This window comes from Alosa alosa, chromosome 7 (genome assembly GCF_017589495.1).
Source record: "Alosa alosa isolate M-15738 ecotype Scorff River chromosome 7, AALO_Geno_1.1, whole genome shotgun sequence".
Lineage (NCBI taxonomy): Eukaryota > Metazoa > Chordata > Actinopteri > Clupeiformes > Clupeidae > Alosa > Alosa alosa.
Window position 1 is genome coordinate 34221063 of NC_063195.1, and position 25205 is coordinate 34246267.

Below are 25205 nucleotides of genomic sequence, written 5' to 3' on the forward strand. Positions count from 1 at the left end.
GTGCCATCTGTCGGTGCTGAGCTTCTCAACGCGAGCGGCGGGAGAAACGCGACGCAACGGACCCACAATTCAGTTCGGCAACGGATGACGTGAGCCCATGTAAAGTGAATGGGATGCGTCTCCAGCAACGCAACGCACGCAGCTGTGTGTAGGAGCCGTATGAGTTCACCCAGGTTAGCTCCGCATTCAAAGTCCAAAGTGGGTAAGACAGCAATTCTAATGTGAAATTATAAATCTATACACAATACTTCCAACGTGCACACATCTACAGCAAGTTTTTCTGAGAGGGGAGAGGAATACAAGTGGTACATATTTGATGCAATTTTCTAGGCCGTGTCTAATTGAAAAGGCACATCTCAGTCAGGCTCAAATTTCATAAGACAAGACTTATGATGAATGGTTTCAAAATCCAATATGTGTGTTGAATTGTTGAATAATGGAATACCCTTCAAGCAAGTTATACCATAAACTTTATTGAAATGCAAATAAACATTAAATGAACCAACAGTAGATACAATGTATTGGTCACAGTAAGCAAACTATAAATGTTTAAAATGGATTAATTGCAAGCATACATTTATATTTAACCCCTAGTGGCATCATCACCCAAATATCTTTAACAGAAAGACAAAAACGCAAGGGAAAAAAAATGAGCCCGTTCAGAAATGGAGATTGTTTTTAAGGCGGTACAAGACAGCAGTTCCCACCTTAAACAGCATTAACAAATATGACCGTTTCAGTGTGAACTGTTGATTTTGGTGAGACTTTGTAAACAGCATTTTGTAATTTATTAAGTCTTCAAAAAACGTGTACAGTAAGATTCAGTTGCAACAAGCCTCTAAAAACAAGAGAGGTAGAAAGACAACTGTGGTAAGCTGTAGAAGTGGTAACATCCAAAGAGAACTAAATGTGCACAGGAATGTACTGTAGGTACTTTAAAGGTATTCAAGTAAAGTAGAAAAAATACTGATAAAAAAAACAAAAAAAAACAGAGAGAGTTAAAAGTGAACAAACTGCAGTTATTTGAATAAATCTCTTATATGTTAATTTCACCAAAATCCTGAGTGCTTATATGTTCCATTTATAAACATTGTGTATTGCTTGTGTATAAACATTGTGTATTGCTGTCTTTACACTGCACGTAAGTCAAGACATGATTACATGTAAAAGCAGGTCCCAGATGGCATTTTCATTTCAAGCACGTGACAATTAAGGCGGGAGCGTAAGATCGGATAGGTGAGGTAAGCAATTCCAATCATCTGAGCAGTGGTGGGGGTGAGGGTGGCGGGCGGGTGGGGGGGTGAGGGTGGCGGGCGGGTGGGTGGGTGAGGGTGGCGTGGGGGTGAGGGTGGCGGTGGTGGGGGTGAGGGTGAGGGTGGCGGGCGGGTGGGTGGGGGTGGTGCTCACTCCGGTGTGGGCTCAGGGGTCTCACTCTTCACCTCCGTCTCGTCATCGCTGCCATCCATGCCTGTACGACCAACAAGCCTTCTCACATTGACAGAGTAGTCCCCACGCCTGGAAGCAAACACAGTGGATTTTAATTGGATATACTTACTCATGCCATAACATAATACAAGTATGATAGCTTTGTCAAGTCAAACCATACTGTAACTAGTAACTACTCTCAGGCCAAAATACATTGGACATGGACGACTATACAATTTGAAGATAGGTGACCGTATATCTTGTCAACTAATTCAGATAACACAATATTCTACACGTCACCCACTGAAGCAAGTTGTGGAATGGACACAATGCAGTCATGTGCCCTACACAATAGAAAAAAAACATCATGTGACTGTAGCGTGATGCAACACAAATTCATCTAAGGTCAGTGTAGATAAAACGTTGACCGCTTGGGACCTCTCCACTTCATGAAATACTGTTCATAAACTCTCAAGCCTAGTAAACTCAACACCTTGCCCACTCTTTTGCCTTTGGGTGGAGTTGGACTCAGAGTTGGGGGGGTATAGGTACACTTCCATATTCCAAGACATACCGGAGTTTGCCCTTTAGAGAGCTGACTTCACGGTTCATGAGGTCTGCAGACTCTGTGGCTTCGTCCAGTTCTCTTTGCAGCTTTCTGCGGAAGGCATTGGCTCGTGTCGACTCCTCCTCAGCCTCCTCAAGCTGTCTCTTCAGCTGGCGCATGCGGACATTCAGCTTGTCGGCCTAAAGGATGAAGGCCAACAAGAGGTTCTCACTGAACTGCAACATGCATATATGCAGGCCTCAAGGAACAGTTATTGCAAAGCTAACGTTTCATTTATACCCTAGCCATGCCATCGTGCTGACCTGATCTTTGTGTTGGTCTGTGTTGCGTCTCTCATCATCAATCTGTAAAATGGCTTCCTTAAGCCTCTTCTCTGTGCGCCGCACCAGTTTAGAGGCCTGCTGTCTTTCTCTGGAGTTGGGAGGGGGAAAAAAGAAACCATTGACATAAACAAACAACATTAGTCCATAAACTATTGTGCTACACAAAGCATGTCAGTCCTCAAAATCATGCCCTCAACATCAGTTCACAGGGAGTTTCAAAAGTTTCACACTATTGATCGTCTCCCCCTTTAATGCTTCACCTCAAAACGCACGCACGCACGTACCTTGTGTCACTTGGAGTCCAAGTGATCTTACCTAGTTTCAGTGTCCAGCTGCTCTTCAAGCGCCGCGATCTTGGCCTCCAGGGAGGTGATGGTGGACTTGTATTTGGACCTGACCGAGTCCTCCATCTCCTGTAGTTTCAGCTTCAGCTCCTTGTTCTGGCGGTCCATTTGGGAGCGTGAGCCCTCCAGGACCTGGCAGTTACTGCGCTCTGCTGAGAGCTCGGTGGTCAGCTGGTCGCACTGTGGAGGACAGGGGCCGTGAGTACACATCACTAGCAGACTACATCTTCTAACTAGAAATACTTCAACTTGTGCTGATCAAAAACCATTCAATCTTCTGACCTGCAGATTGGCCTTCCTCATTCGATCGTTGATCAGCTCATTGTTAAGGTTCTCCTCTTCCAGCTCTTCCTCAAGCTGGGCAATGCGGGCTTCCAGCTTCCTCTTCTCATCATTCAGCTGAGAGCTGCCAACAGGAGAGGAGAATGTCAGCTCCACACACAGACACACACAGACACACACAGACAGAATCGTCTCTCACTTCTTGCTAGTCTGGTTGGTGATCTCATCCTGCAGCTCATCTCGCTCAGTCTGCATCTGTCTCTTGGCCCGTTCAGCTGTGGCGAGATCCTAAGGAGAGAGGGGGAAATGAGCATTTCAAATCCTCATCAACACATCAACATCATACAATGAACAATTACATGTGAACACATGAATTCTGGTTATTCATACATTATTTAACTTTATTTACTATGTATACACCATTCTTGATTGCTTTTCAGATAAACACATTTGAATAACTGGGGTTCAGGACTAATAGTAAATGCAGATAGTTGGAAGACTCCTCAAGTCCTTACAAACCTCATGGAACTGAAAGTTCTCAGCCTCCATGCTTTTGATCTTGCGCTCGTTCTCTTTGGCCTCGTTGAGGGCTTCATCCCTGGACATCCGCAGCTCGTCAAACTCCCGCAACTGGTCCTTCATTTGGGCCTGGAGGGGTCAGAGGGCAGACACGGGTGTTAAGTAGGCACCACACTGGCTAGTGAGCACACATGCCCTTGTAGCACGAGGCCCAGATGTCGAACGTTGAGCTTTGTAGTGCTCCTTACCTGCAGCTTCCTGAGGAGTTTCTGGGCCTCGTCTCGAGCCCTGTTGGCCATGTCAATTTGAGCCTCCAGGTCGGACAAGTCGAGCTCCATCTTCTTGCGGGCAGCCATGGCCAGAGTGCGCTGCTTGCGCTCGTCCTCCAGCTCCAGCTCCATCTCCTTCACCTGGAGGTGCACGGGAGAGGGGTTTAACGTTATGCCTGTTTATTCTGCAACATCCTCACACACACAAAACACAACACTATGTTTTTGGACTATATGGTACACTGGTATCACATAAGGGATAAATCAAGGCCTGCATTCCAAATTATTTCAATATTCAATTGTGCTCATACGTTTAAATACCCTGGTTAAATATTGGCCAGTTTTTAGAAAATATGACTGATCATGCAAAAAACCCCTCTGCTGGTGAAGCCATTGATCACATAATCTTATGTGCCGTATTTAAATAATAGTGATAACTGAAATCACCCAAATGGTCATTACTCTGCCAATGCCACAAAACAGCATGCTTACAATATGACAACCAGCACCTAGACAAATCTCAGAAGGAACAAAGTCATTTAGAGTGATGGGACCGAAATTTAACTGTGTGGTCACGTTTGGAGAAGAGTCAAGGGTCAAAAGGTGACAAAAAAAGTGCACCATCCCTGCTGTGTAACATAGAGGTAAATCTCTGATGTTTTAGGGGTGTGTGAGCTACAAAGGGAATTTTAGGGATTTTTTCAAAATTGTTGGCTAGATGAATGCATTCTGGGGAGCTCTCAAACAAGCAGTTCATGCTACAGTAGACAACCCAAGAATGTACGGGACCTGGAGGCTTGTCAAGAAGAATGGACAATACCCAGTATTAAGAAATAAAGGGTATGTAAACATTTGAACGGAGATATCATTGTCATTTTTGTTTAATGATTGCACTATTCTGTGATGCCTTCTGGTTTAATTTGAATACCATAAAAAAAAGTTAAGTGTTTGGCCACTTGTGTTCGTTCACTCATGTTTCCTCAAAGAATGGTACACATTTTACAAATTCTGCCAGGGTATGTGAACTTAACTGGATAAAAACACTATTGCCACTGGATGGAATTGCTGCACAGCGTTTGACTACCAGTACCACACACACACACACACACACACACACCTGTTTCATCAGCTGCTTCCTCTTGTCCTCTCCCATCTCGTCTCTGCCCAGCAGGTCCCGGTCAAACTGGGCCTTCATGGCCTGCATGTTGACCTCCAGACGCAGCTTGGCATCCTCTGTGAGCTGCAGCTCGTCCTCCAGCTCCTCCACCTGAGTCTTCATCTCCAGAAGCTGCTGCTCCATCGATCTCTTGGCACGCTCCAGCTCATGGATCTTCAGAGAACGGGGGGGGGGCAGTTGGGTGAAAATCCCCTTCCAAATCTACCATCCCTTACTTGTAAATGATTGTAGCATTACGGAATAAAATGTGCTACGGCGAATACGGAAATATAGATACAAAATGATCTGACGTGATGGGACGTAGCCTTACACTCTTGCCAACATCGTCCTTTGAGGACACCAAGTTCTCCATCTCAGCTTTGAGCATCTTGTTGGCACGGTCGAGGTCGTCCTTCTGGTCGGTCATGGTCTCCAGCTCCCGGGTGAGGGTCAGCGCCCGGGACTCCTTCTCGCGGGCCTCAGCCTCGGCTCGGTCGCGCTCCTCAGCATACTTACTGGAGATGGTCTTCTCCTCTGCCAGCATCTACACAGGAATAAGGCATCTCCTACATTCTGTGTGACATCAAGACTGCTGATGCCTGGAGGGCATTCAGCTATTAACAAACTATTGACAATTGTCTGTAGCAAGATCTGGGATAAGGAATAGTGAAGTGAGTTTCAGAACAGAGCCATGTCGTTTATTTCTACACCGGTTGTCTACCACTGAGGGTTCAGCCACTGAAACATACCTGGTCAAACTTCCTCTGCTTCTTCTCCAGGTTGGTGACGATCTGGCGCAGGTGGTCCTGGTCCACTAGCATGTCGTCCAGCTCCTGCTGCAGCCGGGTCCTGGTCTTCTCCAGCTTGTCGTAGGCCGAGTTCTTCTCATCCATCTGCAGCATGATGGCTTCCATCTCGCGCTGCAGGCGCTTCTTGCCCTCCTCCGCACCCTCCAGGGACAGAGCCTCCTGCTCCACCTTCTTCTTCACCTCAGCCATCTACAGAGGGGGAAAACGTGTCTGTGTCTGTGTCTGTGTCTGTGTCTGTGTCTGTGTCTGTGTCTGTGTCTGTGTCTGTGTCTGTGTCTGTGTCTGTGTCTGTGTCTGTGTCTGTGTCTGTGTCTGTGTCTGTGTCTGTGTCTGTGTCTGTGTGGCTCCAGCTCCTTGACTCACCTGGGCCTGTGCGGTGTGCAGCTGCTTCTCCACGTTCTTCTTGGCCTCCTCCTCTTCCTCAAGCATCTCCCGCAGGTTGCTCTGCTCGTCCTCCAGCTGCCTCAGCTTGGAGGACAGAGACAGTTTCTGTCGTGTCTCCTCTTCAAGGAGCTCCTGGAGTGTCACAAGAGGACAAGACAGAGGAAAGGAAACATTGTAGAATATCAGGTGTTGTAGAAGACAAATGTACTGAATCGGAGGCAAATCATGTATATAAAACATGGTGTACTCAAAATTGAGCAAATTAAAGTACTGACAGTTACAGATTAGTCAGTTTAGACAGAACGGGTCTGTTAAACTTGATCCATGTTCTTGGACCAATTTTGCAATAATGCTAATTGAACAAAAATCAACAGTCGCCTCCAGTTATATATGAATGCAAGTAAATGGTCATGTGGAGTGTTTGTGGTTCATGCAGTACCTGCACATCCTGAAGCTGGGACTCCAAAGAAGAACAGTCCTTGGAGGCTTTAATGGACTTACTCTCCACTTCAGTCAGTGAGCTGTTTACATGCTCCAACTCAGCCTAGGAAGATTTGGGGTGGGGGGGATTAATGGCATAGAAAGGATGAGGATGGTGTATATGGTGTATTTCTACAGACATGCGTAACTGGTGTCCTTTGTGTCTCTGAATGAACACATCTGTCTGCTCACCTGCATCTTGGCCACTCTGCTGGCCAGCTCTTGCCTCTGCTTCTCGCTCTCCGTGTGTTTAATTTGGAGCTCTTGCATCTGGGACTCGGCCTTCTTCCTGCGGTGCTCCGAGTCGTTCTTGCCGTCAGACAGCGACTTCAGCTCGATCTGCAGCTCATTGCGCTCACTCTCCAGGGACTGCTTCATTTTCTCCATTGACACCTTGTTCTGTTGGAGTGAGGACAACAGGGAGTCATATTTATAGTGTTGCTCGGCCTGTTGACCAATTTCCTACATGCTTTGTTGAATGACAAATTGGTTAGAAAAACACACATATGAAGTGTCTACTGTGTGAGTGGAGTAGCCCTGATGTCAGAGTGCTGATTATGTTAGCACTGCTTGTGGGAACTGGTTAACAAGTCATAGCGTACACAGTGGTTGCCGTTTGCCAGCCAGTGCTCACCCGTTTAGCCTGCTCGAGCTGTTCGTTGAGCACTTCGAATGCCTGGTTGTGCTTCTGGCGCACTTCAGCCAGCATCAGCTCATGGGACTTGGCCTCATCCTCCAGAGTCTTCTTGAGCTCAGTTACCTCAGACTCTCGCTTAGCTCTGAAACGTAGATAGAAATAAATGGTAGTGGTGCAAATACCCACCGGCACACTCTAGAACGCTGATGTGTGTATTCAGAATATCCAGGAGCCATTTTAAGTTGATCGATTTGTATAAATATTGAACACAGCGTACAAGATCCAGATCAGGTTACCTGAGCTCCTGCTGGGCAACAGTGGTGTCCAGCGTGTCCTCCAGCTCGGTCTTGAGGGCCTCCAGCTCCTCGGCCAGGTCGCGCCGGTGTTTCTCGGCCTTGCCACGCGCCCCCTTCTCCAGCTCCAGGTCCTCCTGCAGCTCAGACAGCTGAGCCTCCAGCTCCCGGATCTTCTTCTGTGCAGAGTTCTTCAGGGCAGCCTCCTCCTCAATCCTGGAGAGAGAGAGGGAGAACCAGAGAGCAAGCGAGCAAGCAGGCAAATCAGATGAACATGTGTGTGGAGCACAAATACTACTGGCATCCTCCTCAAATAAATAACCCAAACAACACAATAAAAAGTAGTTTTATTTTATAGGTGGAAAAAATTATTATTTCAAAGTTTAAGAGCTTTACCGGTGTCAATGACTCACCTGGCTAAAGCGGCCAGAAGCTCCTCCTCCTTCTTGGCCAGCTGAGCGCGGAGTTCGGCGATCTGGGCATGCAGCTCGGCGAGCTGGTCGCTGAGCTCATGGGAGTCGCCCTCCAGCTTGCGCCGGTTCTTCTCCAGCTCCTGACGCTGCTTCTCCTCCTTACGCAGGCGGTCTGGCAAACAAGAGTGGAACACACAGGACAGCCCACAGTTACTCACACAGGACTCACAAGTTATACCCAACAGGCCACCATCTTCACAAATCTTCCCAGGTCAGCTCACCTTCCAAGTCGGTGAGCATGGCCTCATGTTTGTTCTTGAGCTTCTGCAGACTCTTGGACTTCTCCTCCTCTTCTGCCAGGATGGCCGTGAACTCAGAGATCCTCTCCTCCATCTGTTTCTTCTCCTGCAAATGACAACACGAGCAAGATTACTGGTACTAGTAGTGATTACTGGTAGTCTTTTTAGAAGAATTATACCGGTACCTAAAAATGGTAGCCGATCCATTTTTATGTATCAAAATTGAAAAGCATTCAATCATTCCATTCCATAGCCATCTGAGTACCTAGACATTTTTGACCAACCTTGTTGAGCTTGTTGTTTTGGTCGTCCAGCAGCATGACATCCTCTTCAATCTTCTTCAGCTTGGCGTCCATGGTGACCTTCTCCAGCTGCAGCTTCTGCCTGGCGGCCTCCTCCTCGTCCAGCTGCTGCTCCAGCTCCTGCAGGTCAGCGACAGAAAGGGGAGTGAGTGAGAGTGAGACGGACATCACTGGTACCTGCACAACTCCTCGGCCATCTCCAAAAACAGCCATCCTCTTGAACATGACCATCTAATGAGAGTCCTTAGCAATAATCTGAGGAATTCTGATGGATCAGGGGAAGAGTGATTTAGACAGCACTCACTCTTTCCCTTCAGAGAGTAATGCACTTGAGGTCAAAAAATGCTGGGCGATGACAAATAACTCATTGCATATAGACATGTGTTAGTCATGCGAGTGTAATACTGGTTATATGTACAGTATATAACTTTATACCATTTACCAAGAAAGCAAATACAGGAAAACATCTGAGCCATCCTCTCTACAGAATCATTCACACATCAATCTGACTGTTAAACGTCAGTCCAACTGACCGAGATGTTCTGCTGCATCTTCTTCTTCTCAGATTGCATCTGGGCAACGTGCTCCTCCTCCTCCTCCACACGAGACTCGAGGTCGTGGAGGATCCCCTCCAGCTCCTGCTGCCTGGCCGTCAGGCGCCCCCGCACTTCCTCAGCCTCTGCACAAAGCTCCATCTCGGCCTGCAGCTGCTCCTGCAGGGCCAGCTTCTCAGACATCAGCTGCAGGGAGAGACGACCAGGGCATGATGGATTAGAGCAAGGCACGTTAAAGTTGAAATGAACAAACCGGAATATCATCTATGGCTCGTCATTTTTTAGATCAACACTAGCTTCTCCATACAGAGAAATGTAGTCCTACACTAAAAGAAAACTACAGAAACTCTTTGACTAGGTTTAATTCATGTATGGGAAACTGGTCGATCAGATGAAGTTTGACACAAGCCTCATCCATATTTAATAATCTTGACAGGTTGTGACACTCCCCTCAGTGCAGGGTGATGTAGTGGACAGTAGAGGACGGAGTGCTGTACCTGCTGCTGCTTGCTCTCAAAGTCCTTGAGCTGCTGCTCGGCCTGCAGCTGCATCTCCTTGACCTTGACCAGCTCCTCCTCTTTGGCAAACATCTCCTCCTCCTGCCTGGTGACCTGCAGCAGCGGCTTCACCTGCAAGGTGACCAGGGAGCCAAGAGTCTCAATACGTCATACGTCTTAGAGAGAGAACTTTTAAAACAAAGAAAGTTTAAAACAAAGAAATGCTGACTGGACGTCACCTTGGTGAAGAGTCTCCACCACTGCCAGTTCTTGAGTTTGAGGTAGGCGGAACAGTTCCTCTGGATCACCCTCATAGCAGTTAGCTGCTGCTGCCTCTTAGTAAAAGCTCTGATAGAGGAATGTTCAGGTTATGCTTTAATAAAACACACATTTTTAAACTTAAGCAGTGAATTTCTAAGCAGCACTACATAGTTCCTGCGTACTTGCGTGCAACATAGCCCCTGCACCAGGCCTGGAAGCTGATGATGACATCGGTGATCTTCAGGTCCCGCTCTTCTTCCAGGTGGGCCAGGACTCCAGCACGGAAGAACACTTTGCTCTGGCCGATCCTAAAGAGGTTGGGGTCCAGCTCCAGGGCTTTGACCTGACAGACAAAAATGGAGACACCAGAAGATGTAAACAAGTGAAGGCAGTAAGTATGTCCGTAAATACTGGTCAGAAAAAAAGAAAGAAAAAAAAAAAAAAAAAAAAAAAAAAAAAAAAAATCCATAAATCAATATTAAATAAATTAAAATAAAATAAAATAAAAACAGGCCTCACCATGAGGACACAAGCTTGTTTGCCATCCATGAACCCTTTGGGAATTGCACTGGGAGTGAGGATCTCATACCTGGAAGAGAGAGAACCAGAGGATCAGAACAGGTCAGAATACCAAAAATGCTTCTGCCTTGGGGAGTCCTCAATCTGTGAGAGAGGGGTGTGATGGTACAAGAGGAGCAGTAGTAAGGGGACTAAACCCTACCTCTGTCTGAACTCCTGGAAGACGATTCGATTGGGGAAACCCTGTCTGCAAATACGGATGCCCTCCAAGACACCGTTGCACCTCAACTGATCCAAGACCAGCCCAGGCTCCAGTTTACCAGCCTGAGTGAAACAGTTAACATCAGGATTATCATTTTAAATATATCACCCCGTCGTTTTCAGACTTTGCCATTTTACTGAAATTCACACCTTCTTCTCGTGGTTGGGGATGATACAGCGGACAAAGTTGGGGTTGGTGTTCCTCAGAGTGGTCATCAGGTTGCCGAGCTGCTCCTTATAAAGCTGGCCAACAGTGCGGAACATACCCTTACGTGTCTTGAAGGCCCCAGGCATAGAGTCCATTCCAGCCACTTTATCCAGTCCAACAATACGATCCACTGCAACGTAGGAGATAAAAAAGAAAAGATCAACCCCCCACTCTTGGTCACAGTAACCTTCAATCATGACAAAGACTTTTTCATTATTTGATTTGAAACCCTTACCTAACTACAAGCACAGTGCATGTTTTAATTCTAACTCCTGAATGTCCATACTCACCATCTTTCCACAGTTCAGACACAAACTTGTCAGAGGACTGGTTGAGCAGAGACACTACATTGTCATTCAGAGGATCCATGTTCTTCATCAGCCACTCGTTTGCTTTATAGTCCACCTTAAAAACAAAGGAATAGGATTAAACACTTGGTCTTAAAGGCCCCCCAAAGAGTTTTATGTATGCATCATTAAGTACATGAAAGTACATTTTAACCATTCAAACAGGAAATTAGGACTGGAAACACTTGAAATGTGCCTAACATCTAATGGCCTAACATCTAAATACACCAAACAACTTTGAGAAGATTTGGGAAAGATTCTTGAAAGATTGGAGTCGAGTAAAGCTTGAATGGGGGGCATTAGTTAGAAGACTACAATCTTTCAAGAATCTTTCCCAAATCTTCTCAAAGTTGTTTGGTGAATAGAAAAGTGATTCACTAGGGTGGATTCACTTGCAATTATCATAAGGTATACAGTGATTCAGGTGCAAATGAGTTTGCAAGCACAATTTTACAACCTGCCCTGTGCCCTTTGTACTGCCCTGCCCAAACACTGCCCTGACGACTTTTCTGTTTCGAGTCCTACAGCTATTCACAATTCTTCCTTTGATCCATTTTTAATTCACGCAACTCAGTGGATGGAAACACAGATGTGAGGTGTGATTTTCTTTAGCCAAAATTTCATAAATACACTTAAAATACGAAAATGAGCTGAATGGAAACCCTTGGACACTTGATAGTTGCCACTTTTTTCATGCAAACTTCATCATTATTACACAAGCAATCACATATTTTTCTCTAAGGTTTTATATATAGGTCTGTGCATAATGCGTACAGTAGGTCACTGTAATGCAAGAACCGAAGGCTGCTGCAGCACAATGTTGAATGTGGAAATAACATTTGTATGTGAAATGCTAGAACAGTAGGTACCCTTCCAGCATAGTGAGTAACACAGAAGTCCGCATCATCCTTCAGCTTCTTCGGCTTGTGGAACTTGGGGTGGTCACCCAACTCCTGACACACCTTGTCCACAAACGTCTTGTCCGTGGCTTTGGGGAACCAGCACTCCTCGTCCAGCAGGGCCAAGATACCTGGAGGACCAGACTAGAGGGGAAGACACTGAATGAGCAACTGTACAGTGCACAGAAAGCTTAGATAAGGCTGAGAGCATTTATGAAGAATCCAAAAAGAGGAAGTGAGTATGAAAACAGAGAGGAGGAAGCGTTTATGCAGAAGGAGAATGGGTTTGGTTGATCAGTATTAACGCTGTGATGACGTACAGGCCTCTCGATGAGGTCAATGCAGGGCTGCAGGTCCAGGCCGAAGTCGATGAAGCTCCACTCGATGCCCTCCCTCTGGTACTCTTCCTGCTCCAGGATGAACATGGTGTGGTTGAACAGCTGCTGAAGCTTCTCGTTGGTGAAGTTAATGCAGAGCTGCTCGAAGGAGTTTAGCTGTAAAAGAGGGGTGAGATAGGGCAAAGTCAAAAATGAACTTCCACAAAACAAAGTCGACCAATAACCACCATAATCAAAATGAAATAGGGAACCAGACACTTTTTTGGTAGTGCATGGTTATCACCAGCAACCATGAAGGTCAAAAACATAAAGCCTCGTGCTTTCCATACCTCAAAGATCTCAAATCCAGCAATGTCAAGGATCCCGATGAAAGAGGCCCCCTGGCGTTTGGTCTTGTCCAGGGCTTTGTTGATGCGCATGACCAGCCAGCGGAACATCCGCTCATAGGTGGCCTTGGCCAGGGCCTCGATGGCAAACTCGGCCTGCTCCTGCGTCTGAGCCTTCTGCACATAGTCACGGCCCACTTTGATGCGGGGTGATAGGATGGCACGGCTGAAGTCCGTCACATTGATGCCAAAGAGGTGGCAAACCTTCTGTGCAGCTAAGGGAAAGATGGGAGCATTTAAGAGAAGTATTAGAAGAATAAATAAACCTTGCGTATGGAATTGTTTTAGCCAGATGCAGATTAAATTGAACTCATTGAATTAAATGAAATTACCAGTATCATCAGGCATGGAAGCCTGGTCAGAGTTGCGCTCCTTTTTGAAGGACATATTACCCAGCTGTAGGACAGCAGACACCACCTTCATCAGACCTTAGGGAGGGAGGCATACCAGTTCAACATTACAGCAGGCCACACACACACACACACACACACACACGTCTGAAGGGCTCTAGCTCACCTGTCTGTTCCTCCTCTGGAATGCTCATGATCTTGAAGGCTTCAACAGTCTCCACAAACATGTCCCGGTCCTGCTGGCCTGGGATCGTCACGTTGCCGTTGGACAAGAAGCGGTACTTGCTGTGGTTCTCTAGACACAACTCGGCTATAAAGAAAATTAATCAAATATAAAGACACAAATCAAACATGGCACCTTTTTCCTTTAAATCATTTTGATTGATATTTGTACTGATTACTGCATGACATTATGCTCATTATGCTAATTGATATGACACCAATCACCATTATGACTGTACTACTTGGGGATTCCACAAAGACTTACTGCGATGTTTATCCCCTGCCCCGGCCAGCATGTAGTAGAAGAAATGGAATGACCTTTCCTCTTTGGCTTGTCTAATGGCACGAGATTTCTCAAGAAGATCTAGTCAGGATCATTAGTTAAGGAGAGACAAAACTTCAAATGATATTCACTAATAAAGCTACAACTACTGTAAAATACAGGTCATTTTATTGCAGTTTCACTGCAGCTCAAACACTAAAAATGCTGGCCCAGAAAGACATAGAAGTATGAACTCATAAAGGATACAAGTTTCTATATTGGCCCCAACAATATAGCCATTCACATCAAAGTTGATCCTGATGAACTTCCCCTGTGAAACAGAAAAATAATTCAAGTGAGAATTTAATTTGAGTTGAAAAAGCCTTATTTTAGCAATTACTTAAAATACAGGAGGAAATAATCTTACAAATCTGGAGGAATTGTCGTTCTTGACCGTCTTGGCATTACCAAAGGCCTCCAGGATGGGGTTGGCCTGCAGCAGCTGCTTCTCCAGCTCTCCCTATTTAGAGAACAATGAGAGTTTGCACATACTGTATTTAGCATGGATACTAGCCTGGGTGAACCCAGAGGAACCGGTTAGCAAATTTGAATTTGGTCTGCAGGTCTGTCTGGAGACAAACCCAGGAACCAATCACAACCACTTCTCCAGCATTGAGCGGGCTTTAAAAATGATGAGACAGAAGTAGCCGTTAGCAGCGCTGTTAAACTCAACCAATCGGCTGTGCTGGTGACCAGTATTATACAATATGGTCTTGTATTTTCTTCAGAGCCGAGTAAACTGCATTTAAAACCTTTGTTTACTAGAAAGATGTGTTTGCTAGACTTCCAAAAAGACTAGGCAAGCGTGTTCCATTTTAAGTTTAATTTCAATGCTAGTCACGTCCCTTGGAAATCGGAAGTGAATAAAGGGTTTCCAGACCCATTTCAATCTTAATTGAGAATTGAGAGGCAGTCAGGTCTTAGCCAGGCTACACGGATACTGTTGTAGAATGTACAGTGTGTTTGTTTGTTTATTTAAGGCCATTTCAGCAACTAAGGCTATTTAATGGCCAGAGCATTGTGTGTTATAGAAGCTTAAATAGTAGAATGTACAGTGTCAAATTATGATTTACAAGATGGGCTGCACTTTCTAACTTTACCACCAGAATCTAACAAAAGCATTGAGCGTCTTCCTCTCTGGAACAGGAAATAGGTTAGGAGAACAAGCCTGCCTCGGCTTGCCAAGTATGTTCATTATACAGATATGACGCTTGTTGGTTTAAAGGTCACAGTTGTCAAGCAGATCTGAGTGATTGTGTTTTGCTGTAGCTTGTATCAGATCAAATGAGGCTTTAAACTACAAAAGATATGGAGGGAGGAGGAAGCACAGCAGTCATAGGGCACTTGTGCCACACCCACACACCTTGTGGTGGCAAAGTGAAACAGTCCTTAAAGCTTAAGTTCAAGATTATGCTGCAAGACAGAAGCACATATCCCATCCCCTTCTCCATAGACACAGATCCCCCCGACAAGGGAGTACAGCAGAGAAGTCATAGAGAGGTTCCACAACTCAGTACCAAGCACAGGGCAATCAAAGAGACACAAAAGAGCTTGCTAGCTGGAAATGTTTTTTTTTTTTTTTTCCTGTTGTGAATACCAATTTCAGTGCATAAGATGAACAGGTAAATGAGCCATAAATAATTAGAAATATATTACATGAAGGCAGTTAGTGGGGACGAGCAAGAAGCCAGAGTCTAGACAAACTTGTGCTTGTGACGGCACAGAGAGCACAGAACCTGCTGCAGTTATCAGGGCAACAAGCAGTAGAGGAGTTAGCAGAAGTTAGCGGATGTTAGCAAGCCGTTTGGTTTTAAGGAAGTGCCCAAACTGAGGAACCTGGGCGGAGGAAGGCAACTCACATGAGACAGGACCGCACTGCTCTGCAAAGGAGACAGAAACAGAGAAACAACGTCAACCACTAGGTAGTGATGTAACTTGACCGCTCTGATGGGTGAGTCATTCCCCCCCTGCTAGGCAACACGGCTTTCATTGTGCACTCTGATAAGTGCATGATAGAACATATCTTCCTGCTGGAGAGAGGGTTTCACTAGAAAAATATTTATTTACATACATCTGGTTCTTTAAAGGGTATGCACACAGGCACCCACACAGGCGCACACACAGGCACACAGGCATCCACACAGTCCCCACACACGCACAGGCGCACACACACAGGCATCCACACAGTCCCCACACACGCACAGGCACAGGCACCCACACACACACACAGGGAGAACAGGCCTGGGCTTGAAAGGAATGCCTGCAGCACCCCTTGCAAGAAACACAAGACCAAATAGAGGAACGAACAATCTGTGGCAAGTCCACAAGAGGGAGGACCGTGGGTGAAGACCCAGGAATAACAGAAGCCAAGATGGGCTCAGGTGGAGCAGGTGGTAGACGTTCATGGAGACGTTCAAGTGAAAGGGATAAACATGTTCTAAAGGGAAATGATTCTAGAAGGCTCAGTGGACTGACCGGGTCTTTCTTGATCTTGAATGATGATGCAACATGAGCCAGGTACTGTATGACCTTCTTTGTGTTCTCAGTCTTTCCAGCACCTGACTCACCCCTGATAGAGACAGAAAGAAAAGAGATGAGGGAAAAAAAAAAAAAAACTAATTTGCCCAGTTTGCATTTCCCACATTCTATCATGAAATGACAGCCATGCTGCATGAGAACGGAGCTGCCTATGAAGTGACATCTCTTTCCTGTGTGACTATTTTTACAAGTGTGCAAAAACTGTCAGTATAGATACAGCAGTTGGACTAGTTCCAGCAGTTGTTTATTGGCCAAACTGTCCTTGAACATATACTGAGACTGCACTTCATAAACTCACAAGACACTTCTCCCACCCCCATATCCAAAAATGATTCCTAGTCAAAGTTCAGTTTGCCTTGAACTTACGTGCACAGGATGGACTGGTCCTCACGATCTGAGGGAAAGAAGGATAGTAAAGGTTAATAATCATTAGAATAATCCATAAACATGGGTTGTTCATCTAAAATGCCTCAGTTAAAGTAAAAGTCTCAGTTAATTTTACATGGTATAATATAAATGAATGAAATAGATACAATGAGAGAATATAGGTAGACTAAAATATAGTCTTACTTAAATAAACCTTTCATGAGACAGAAGGTTGATTTATCATTTGACATTTGGCTTAATATGGGCTATGATTTCATTACTAAAGCTATCAATCATGGCTCCTAATGATTCTCTGTAATGACTCATTTAGCACCAGCTCAAGTTCAAATAACCACATGGCTCGATTAGTAAGTAAAGTGTGTACTGTAGGTGGAACACATTAACCTTTTATGGACTTTCCATTCTCCTCTCTTCGCACTCTTGTGGGTTAGATGGAATGCAACTATGTGCGACAAGTACGAGAGGCTCCACTACTGTCCGCATCTATGCAGGGGTGTGTGTGTGTGTGTGTATACAGTATATGCTCACCCTGCATCATGCTCCTGTAGGCCGTATCTGTGATGGCATAGATGTGAGGTGGCATCTCGTGCCTCTTCTTGCCCTTGTACATGTCCACAATCTCCTCAGAGTAGATGGGGTAGTGCTTGTAGGGGTTGATCACCACACAGAAAAGCCCTGAGTATGTCTGAGGACAGAGACAATGATGAGCCCTTTATGAACAACTTTACTGTGGTCAGAGCAATGGTATTCCGGTCAACATTCTCAAAAACAAACTAACACTAGGTATTCTGGATAATGTATCATCAACTGCTGTGTGCGGTCGTTAATTTTTTTGGTTTGTTTTTTACATACAAAACCAAAATGACTCGACATTACAACACAGCCCTGAGCAGCATTACACTATTTTGTCAGATAGCAGAAGTGTCGACTAATGCGTTAAGATGACAGGAAATCCCAATTTTAAAAAAGTTGCAATGTTAATGACTGGTTGAGCCATGTGTATGTATGCTCGGTGTTCAGCTGGCCACCTTGTGCGTCATACTCACATAGATGAGGCCGGAGTAGTATCGGTCCTTGAGGTTGTGCAGCACAGAGGCCTCATTGAGACAGGTGAGCTCAGCCATGTCCTCCACCTTGTTGAATTTAGGTGGGTTCATCTTCTGGATGTCATCCTTGTTCACCTTGATCTTCTTGCCCGAGTCTGCGAGCTCCACGATACACTCATCCCCCTTCTCCTCCTTGATGGAGCCCGCCTCGAAGCCCGTCCTCTCCGATGGCACCCATACCAGCTTCTTGGAAGCCCAGTCGGCCTGGTCCAGGGGGTTGTTGATCGAGTTGCGGTCGACGTAAAGAAACTTCTCTGCACTCGACATGGTTGCTATAAGGAGTGGAGAGGAACTGTCGTTAGAGGACTCTTCTAGATTTGTACCCACATTACCCATAGCGTTACCCAGCATGAGTCTCTGGACACTTTTACAGGGGTGCCACTGGGTCTGAGGTCTGGGTCTGAGGCCTTTCAACACACCTGTCAGCCATTATTCATTTTCCTTGACTGGCTACACCTGGTTTAACCTTCAATTACCTCAATACATGGGCAGCCTTTCGGAGTGATTGGTTAAAGCTACAGTATTTCATTACTTGCAAGTGTCACTCAAGTCACTTAATCTAAACTCTTTGTCATATCATTAGTATACAGTCTATTGTAGAAAACAAACTCAATTTATGAATTTATGGTATGAACACAAAAAAAAAAAAAAAACTCAAAAATTGGGAATCGTGTACTAACGATTTACAAGCTGGAATGAAATCTTCTCCTGAAGATATTCCTCTCATTAGTCATGTTTGCACCAGTTGTATGTGTACGAGTAGAAAAGCAACCGTGTGGAAAAGGGTGCTGGTGTTAAAATGTTTAAAAGCAGTTTGGCCTCAGGTGATCTACTAGTCAGAGGGTCACACGGTCACACCTCTGCACGAGCACATGATATCTCCAGCTCACTCCAGCATCAGGTCACCTGGACCCCCAGGGGCCCTCAACCAAACCCAACACAGACTCTTCTCCACCACCTCCTCCTCTCCTCTGGTTATCCCCACCACCTCCTCTCCTCTTGTTATCCCCACCTCCTCTCCACTCCTCTGGTTATCCCCACATCACATCAAGGAGTGCATACCAGTTTGGGCCAGTAATTATTCAAAGAATTCCACACATGGCCAGTCCTCACTCCAGGTCTGTCCTTTCACCTCTGCCCCTTTTCAGTCTCTCAAAAACGTAAATTCTTGGTAACGTTAAATCTTGATAGCGTTAATGATTTTCTTGCTTTGTTTGTTATGTGATACTATTTCAGATTGCACAATACCAGTTTTGTTGATTATTTGTTGATTTGTATTGTCTGACTTGATGAGATCATCTCTGATGAACCTACACAAATGAAAGACTTCATTTACAATGATTTATTGAAAATTGAAATATCCATAGTAGCTTTCCATATTTCTGGCCTAGTCTAAGTAAGTTTAAGTTTAAGCCAGAGTAATCTTAGATTTTAACTGCTTGGCCAAAGCAGTAGTCTCCGCTGGGGGAAGACGGTGAAGTCACGCACTCCTTTGAAGTGGAGCAGAAAACACAACTGGAGGCAGGAATGCAGGAGCAAGTTTGGACAAAGCGGCAAATTTCATTATGTGCCACACCCAACGCTCAGAAGCCAGCACTACCCAAACCAAACAGCCTCCTTATCCAATCCCCTTCAAACAGCCTGCACTGCTAAAAATGGTAAAGTCTGCAGAATTGTAGGCCTATAGGCTAATAGTTAAAAGGCTAAGAATATTTAAAAAAAAATAGAATAATCGATTTGAATCACAATAATGAAAAAGGCCATTGACCTATATTTTTAAACCAACAGTATAGATTCTTTGCATTTTGTCAACAGCTTAGCATAGGGGACAGAGAACCCACCTTATCGTTTAAACCAGGTGTAAGTCCAAATATAAAATAGTACATGCATTTATGAACTAGCTTTAACATGAATGTGTATCCAACTGCAACTTTTAACATGGCAATGTGGCAGTGTGTGTTCTGTGGGAGTATGCGAGTGAGAAATAGAGGAGCTCCAATCTCCTTTCTCAGTTGGTGGGGCATGACTCACTCACTCATCCCTCCCTCATCCTTATCTGGGGCAGATTACTCCAGGTTGCCTATCTACTCACCATAATGACTCAGACTAAGCTAATCAATCTCAGATAGCTGTGGAGGATCTCTCTCTCCATCCATACTGCTTCAACAATCTTAAGCCTGAGAGTGAATGATCTGCTCACCCTTAATGGCTGGTACTGCTGAACACAAACACCAACTTTGGCTCGCCGCTGACACACATACAGCTGCTTCTCTGCTCTTCAAAGGCAGAGGCCACATTACAGACATCTCCAATTCCTCCCTAACCCTACACCCCACCCCAAACCCCACCCTTAATGCTTCTGTTCTAGTTCTAACGCCTGTGTAGCCAACCCCATCAGGCCTCAATAGACAATACTGACCTTCTTATGACTAGCGAGAGGAACACAGAGAAGTTAATCAACAGTCAAGTTAATCATCAAATTCTTCAGTCCAGTATAAACTGTACCAATGAAGGAAGAAAAGGTTATCCGTCCCAGTGGTTCCTAACTACTGTTTGTGCCAGTGCTCCTGGTGAACGCTAGCAGTGGGGCAAGTGAGAGTGCATCAGAGAGGGATAAAGGGATTAGGCAGGGGGGGGCATCAGCGCCTGCCTCTAAGTTTATTAAGGACTCAGACACAGGCCCTGTGAACAAGTGAGGACAAACCAAGGGGAGGAGACTAACAAATACAGAAACCATCAAAATACTGGGCCATGGGGAAAGTACCTAGCAAAAGGTAAGTGCAGTGGTGAAACAAACGTGTTTCTGAACACCTCATCTCAGGGCCTTATTGGGTGACACGATGCATCCTGTGCTGCTACTGATCTGCTGGTGTGCGAGTACTTAGTGAGGAAGTTTCAGCAAGTCAGACCACAACCAACGTCTGACTGACAACTCCGCATTCTCCGATCATGGCAGGCAATACTGTGCTAAATTCACATGACACAACCCTGCAGTAAACTGATGAGCCAACATCCAGATCACTAGGAGAGGATGTTACTTCATAAGATTGAGCTATTGACTCACCCTCTGCTGAATACATGCAAATTCCTCTTTGGTGTGAGCATATCTTATCTTGACTACTTCAGCTCACCAACAACTTCACCAATACAGAAAGTCAAGAAAACTAAACTAGCATATGATGGGAGTGTTTCTGTACAGTAACCAAATGTAACACAATCCATCCCACTCTACTCTACCTATTGTGCTAAGACTGTTGTCTACATGTATAAGCACACAAAATACATGCCAAACCTAGCAGCTTATTTGGAGGCCAACATAATACATACCTTGTCAGGTGGACAAGTTAAAACTGAGCAGTAGGATTAAGCGTGTTTGAGGGAATAAAACCAAGGGATGGAGGACATCCTCTTATACAACATCCATGAACAGCGGAGCAGCTCTGGCTACAAACAGCTAAGTCACTCGTTTACCACACTCCTCCTTATCACTCCCGCTCTCTGTTGCTCCGTCCGTCCGTCTGTCTGTCTGTCTGTCTGTCCGTCCGTCCCTGGCACGCTCTCATCTATTCTCTCTGCTGGCTGTCATTCAATCCCTGCTCTAAACCCAGCTGCCAACTGAACAGGCAAGAGCTGACCCCTAGAGCGGTGCAGGATCAGGGTCTTAATGTTCGCACATGCTCCAGAGATAAATATACACACACCCAACACAACAACACCTCCCTGCCCACCTCAACACCACTGGAGTGACAACAAGAAATCCCAATGTCAGCCTATTACAGGCTACATTTGCTGCTCAAGTTGTCTTGAACAAAAAAACAAAAAAAAAACAGCGGGTTAGGTTCTTTCCATAGACAGTGGTTCTTTCATGCACAATGATGCGACTTCCTTTGTGGAGAGAACTGAAAGGTTGGCGTGTGAGTGAGAGAGTGCAGTGGGAGTGAGTCAGTTAGAACTGCAGGGCAGATGCAAGTCAGTGTGCACATAATGACACGTCAAACCCCATCAACGTCAAGCAACCTTAAAATGTTTTGGGCCATCATTAATTACAGTTCACTATTGAGACACGCAAAATACAGGTAAGAACCAAAGGGCTGAGCGTGATCCCATCATGCCTTTCGCTTAAAGCAGGTGCATCCGCATGAAGTTGCATTTGCAGCATTCGAATGGCTTGATTGGCCAACATCATGATAGGACTTGATAAGGAACGCAATGGCAGCCGCGGTGTGGCGTCATGCTAAGAACCAAAGAAACCAGCGGAGGGCGAGGCGTATGAAGTCAGGAAACACACCACTAAATTGGATACAATTTAAGTTACCTCGTTCAGGCAGGCTACAAACATACAGTAGGTTACGATAGTCTTTAGTTTGACATGAAACTCTTCGAAGCGCGGTCTAGGGTCTTCCATCTTGATCTCGTTGCTAACTTAAGGTGGTTTTCCTTAACTTAAATGAACATAAACTAGCGGTGCTAATTACATGGATGCTCGGTTCCACTTCAGTGTATTAAAACCTTTCAAACATATCTGATACATTTCTTGACACTGGGCTGCCCAGTCAGGGAGTAGGCCTAACATTTTACCTTCACGAATAGGCTACAGCCTAGCCAAAAGTCGAGGTATACTGCACAGGTTGCAGCGGAACTCTGACGGACTTGTATGAAGTCCAACAGGTATAACTTGACCACTCACCTGTTAGGTTGCAGGCGCTCGAAGGGTGTCCGTGTTGCAAGAAGACAGCTCCCTTAATGCTGCATGTAACTTCCTTGTCAAGTTACCGCGTGTTTCGGTCCGCTTCCTTCTATAGTAATGTTTGCTTGTCTTCCTCTTTTCACCCTTTCCTCTCTGTCCGCTCACCCTGTCATGTCGCTCAGCTGTACGGGCGTGGTTACTGAGGATGTGCGCTGTGATACGCCCACTTTTAGTCACTGTATTTTGCGCGTCGGTGTCAATCAGACTCGAGCAAGCACACATTTTCTCAGAACTTGCTAGCTAAATTTCTTGCTGGTCCCTCCTCTGATTTCATGCAGGTATTCTCGACCATGCTTCATAACAAGGCAATCGTTCTGGCTTCGGTGATCGAAATAAATTAAGCATAGCCTATTTAAATAGGCCTATAGTCATACTATTGGCATAAGCCTACTTCTAAAACCACACCAATGACACTATTGTTGTGCTTGTTTTATTTGCTGTCATTCAGTCTAACGAGAAAGCCTCCAAAATAGGAAGGCAAAGAGAAAAACAGACATTCTTAGGAATGTGGTTTAGAGCTTTGTCTGTACCTGCAGACATCAGTGATTTTCCACGAAAGGGATGAGGGAACGAAGGGGGGTGAGGAGTAAGTGATGCAGAGTAGGAAATAAGAAGAGAGAAATACCATTTTTATGCTGAATAAATACATGTAGTTTACTGTCACAGTGCCAATGACTTTTGTCAACGAGACTTTTGTCAACAACTACTTTTTCACTTGACGAATCTACTGACATTTTTTTAAAAGAATTTAAGTATTTCACAGGTGATGACAAAGGGAGATTGTGGAGAATGCTATGAAAACGTCTCCAAGATGTCAGCTGACTGGAAATGATTTGGCCCATGGCTTGGATCTTTCAAGTCGGGTTTTATCAGTTTCAAAAGTCACATTGTTCAACTTACATTCTTACAGATGGCACAATGCCTGCTGCTCACACCAGAGATGCAGAGATACAAGTGCACAGACAGCATGGATTCCAGCAAGATTACGAGGATGATACAGAACTACAGAATTTGGTGGAGGATACAGGCGGACAAGTCTGATCAAAACAGATAGGCGCTGTTTGCTTTCCCTCAGGTGGGTCCTTTCTGCCTTATACGGTCATGGAGAGAGAGGTGGAGGTGTGGTCCATTGTTTTGGCAGAGCTGGTGTAAGGTTACTACTCCTCATACTATCCCCAATCCCACTTTTCTCTTTGTCCCCCCCCCCCTCCTTTAACTAGTTCGGTCAGACTCTGTGTAACATCTGTGTAAGAAGAGGAAATGATTGTGGAAAAAGCAAGACTTGACACAACAAGGCCAGTTACCTTCAGTGAGGGGAAAGTAAAAGCTGATTTAAGATTCAGAGCACTAATTTTAGTTTTGAAATGTTTTATAACCCAGTGCTGTAATTCAATTCCTAAGTGAGTGCTTCCTTAAGTACCTCACACTACCTGAGAACAACCTATGATACACAAAAAAGTGACCAAGCCTGTCTTACCTCTGTTTTACAAGTTCTATATTTGCAACACCACACACCAGAGATATTTGTCTTTGTCATTCACGCACTCTTGATTCTCCAACTTGTGTTTTTCTGTCACCAGAGGGCAAGTTTGGCAACCAGATAGAGACCGTGACGTAAGAGCTCGTCTGTGGAGTCTGTGTATAGCTGAAAGGGGGAACAGTGATAACAAGGGAAAAGAGCTGATTTGTGTCCTGAATTGTTTTCAACACTGCATTGGTTGACACAATTTAAGGAACATAAATTAATTTCTTAGGCTACATAAGAAAAGTTAGTAAGAGAAGTTTCCTTCCTCAGAGGTAAGATAAGTCTAAATGACCCATGGGGTACTCTTTCACAAGAGTTGTGAAATGCACCTAGCTTGTCATGGCTTGTCATATTAAGCAATTCAGTATTTCACTGCTGAAAGTGTTACATGCATACCAAGCACAAAACCTTTTCAGAGGTATATGGGCAAAACATAGCCAGGTGCAATATGATACTAATGTCAACTAATGAATTACTCGTCACGGTCCTCTAGTTGTCCTTTCACTGTTCGTGTGTTATACTCTATAAATAAGAGACACATAGAGGCTCAGACTGAACCATAAACCATCAACACTGCTTCAGGTACATAGAGGGGAAGGATGCCATTGTGATTGGCTGTTGAGCGAAAATAACAACAACCTTTTGTGAAACCAGGAACAAATTGTGGACTGTGTCTCTAACAATTGTGCTGCTACTGTCTCTGTGATGACCTCTGTGCCACCTTGAGGTTATATAGGGTCACTGCGTTGATAGTGTGACATATTTCTAGAGAATGATTTTAACTTTCAGTGGAGATCTATTGGAAATGTTCTGTATACTCTTCTGTAGGTTCCTGACGCTGGCCCCACAATATTTTTCACATTAAAGAACGCGAAGGCTGGCAGTTGATGAAAATACTGTCATTTATGTTGTATAAGATATTGCCAAAATGTAGATTTAGGACTTCCAAGTCAGTCATGGGAAAGGACAGCAGAGGCTGTTTTCTACTAAATGTTGTGAAAGAGTACGGAAGCATGCATTATCTACTTAGTCCCTCTCTTCCCTCTTCGGTGTAGTTCCTTCCTCTTTCATGCCTTTGTGTTTCCGGAACCGAGTGACTGTCAACATAAATTGACTGACAAGCCACAAGCCGATTTCTCAGGGTGTGGCTATATATGTTTTATTGTAACGAACTGTGGAGTCCTTTGTAATGACAGGTATTTAATTATTAAGTATTATTGTTGTCACATCAACAC

At 44.9% G+C, this 25205-nt stretch overlaps 1 protein-coding gene across 4 annotated transcripts; it reads right to left on the reverse strand.

Moving 5' to 3' along the window:
• Window positions 1-453: 453 nt before the first annotated feature.
• On the reverse strand, window positions 454-22553 carry myh9a (myosin, heavy chain 9a, non-muscle). 4 transcript variants are annotated; one of them, XM_048247403.1, is made up of 41 exons: window positions 22386-22553; window positions 17639-17970; window positions 17121-17277; window positions 16572-16599; window positions 16143-16236; window positions 15527-15547; window positions 14035-14127; window positions 13875-13938; window positions 13611-13709; window positions 13290-13433; window positions 13106-13201; window positions 12717-12988; window positions 12370-12543; window positions 12020-12193; window positions 11094-11208; window positions 10746-10933; window positions 10537-10658; window positions 10335-10404; window positions 9998-10158; window positions 9794-9902; window positions 9555-9686; window positions 9037-9243; window positions 8486-8623; window positions 8184-8307; window positions 7903-8074; window positions 7493-7705; window positions 7194-7338; window positions 6752-6958; window positions 6519-6623; window positions 6059-6211; window positions 5636-5884; window positions 5218-5430; window positions 4848-5060; window positions 3710-3871; window positions 3462-3590; window positions 3142-3230; window positions 2943-3066; window positions 2632-2840; window positions 2296-2404; window positions 2000-2172; window positions 454-1515 (listed from the first exon to the last, which is right to left on the reverse strand). In XM_048247403.1, exons 2-41 carry the CDS (start codon window positions 17963-17965, stop codon window positions 1404-1406), a joined length of 5886 nt encoding a protein of 1961 aa, XP_048103360.1. In that variant the 5' UTR covers window positions 17966-17970; window positions 22386-22553; the 3' UTR covers window positions 454-1403. The 4 variants fall into 4 exon arrangements, with proteins under 4 accessions (XP_048103360.1, XP_048103362.1, XP_048103361.1 ...); XM_048247405.1 differs by lacking the exon at window positions 22386-22553 and adding an exon at window positions 21026-21045; XM_048247404.1 differs by lacking the exon at window positions 22386-22553 and adding an exon at window positions 20118-20140.
• Window positions 22554-25205: the final 2652 nt, after the last annotated feature.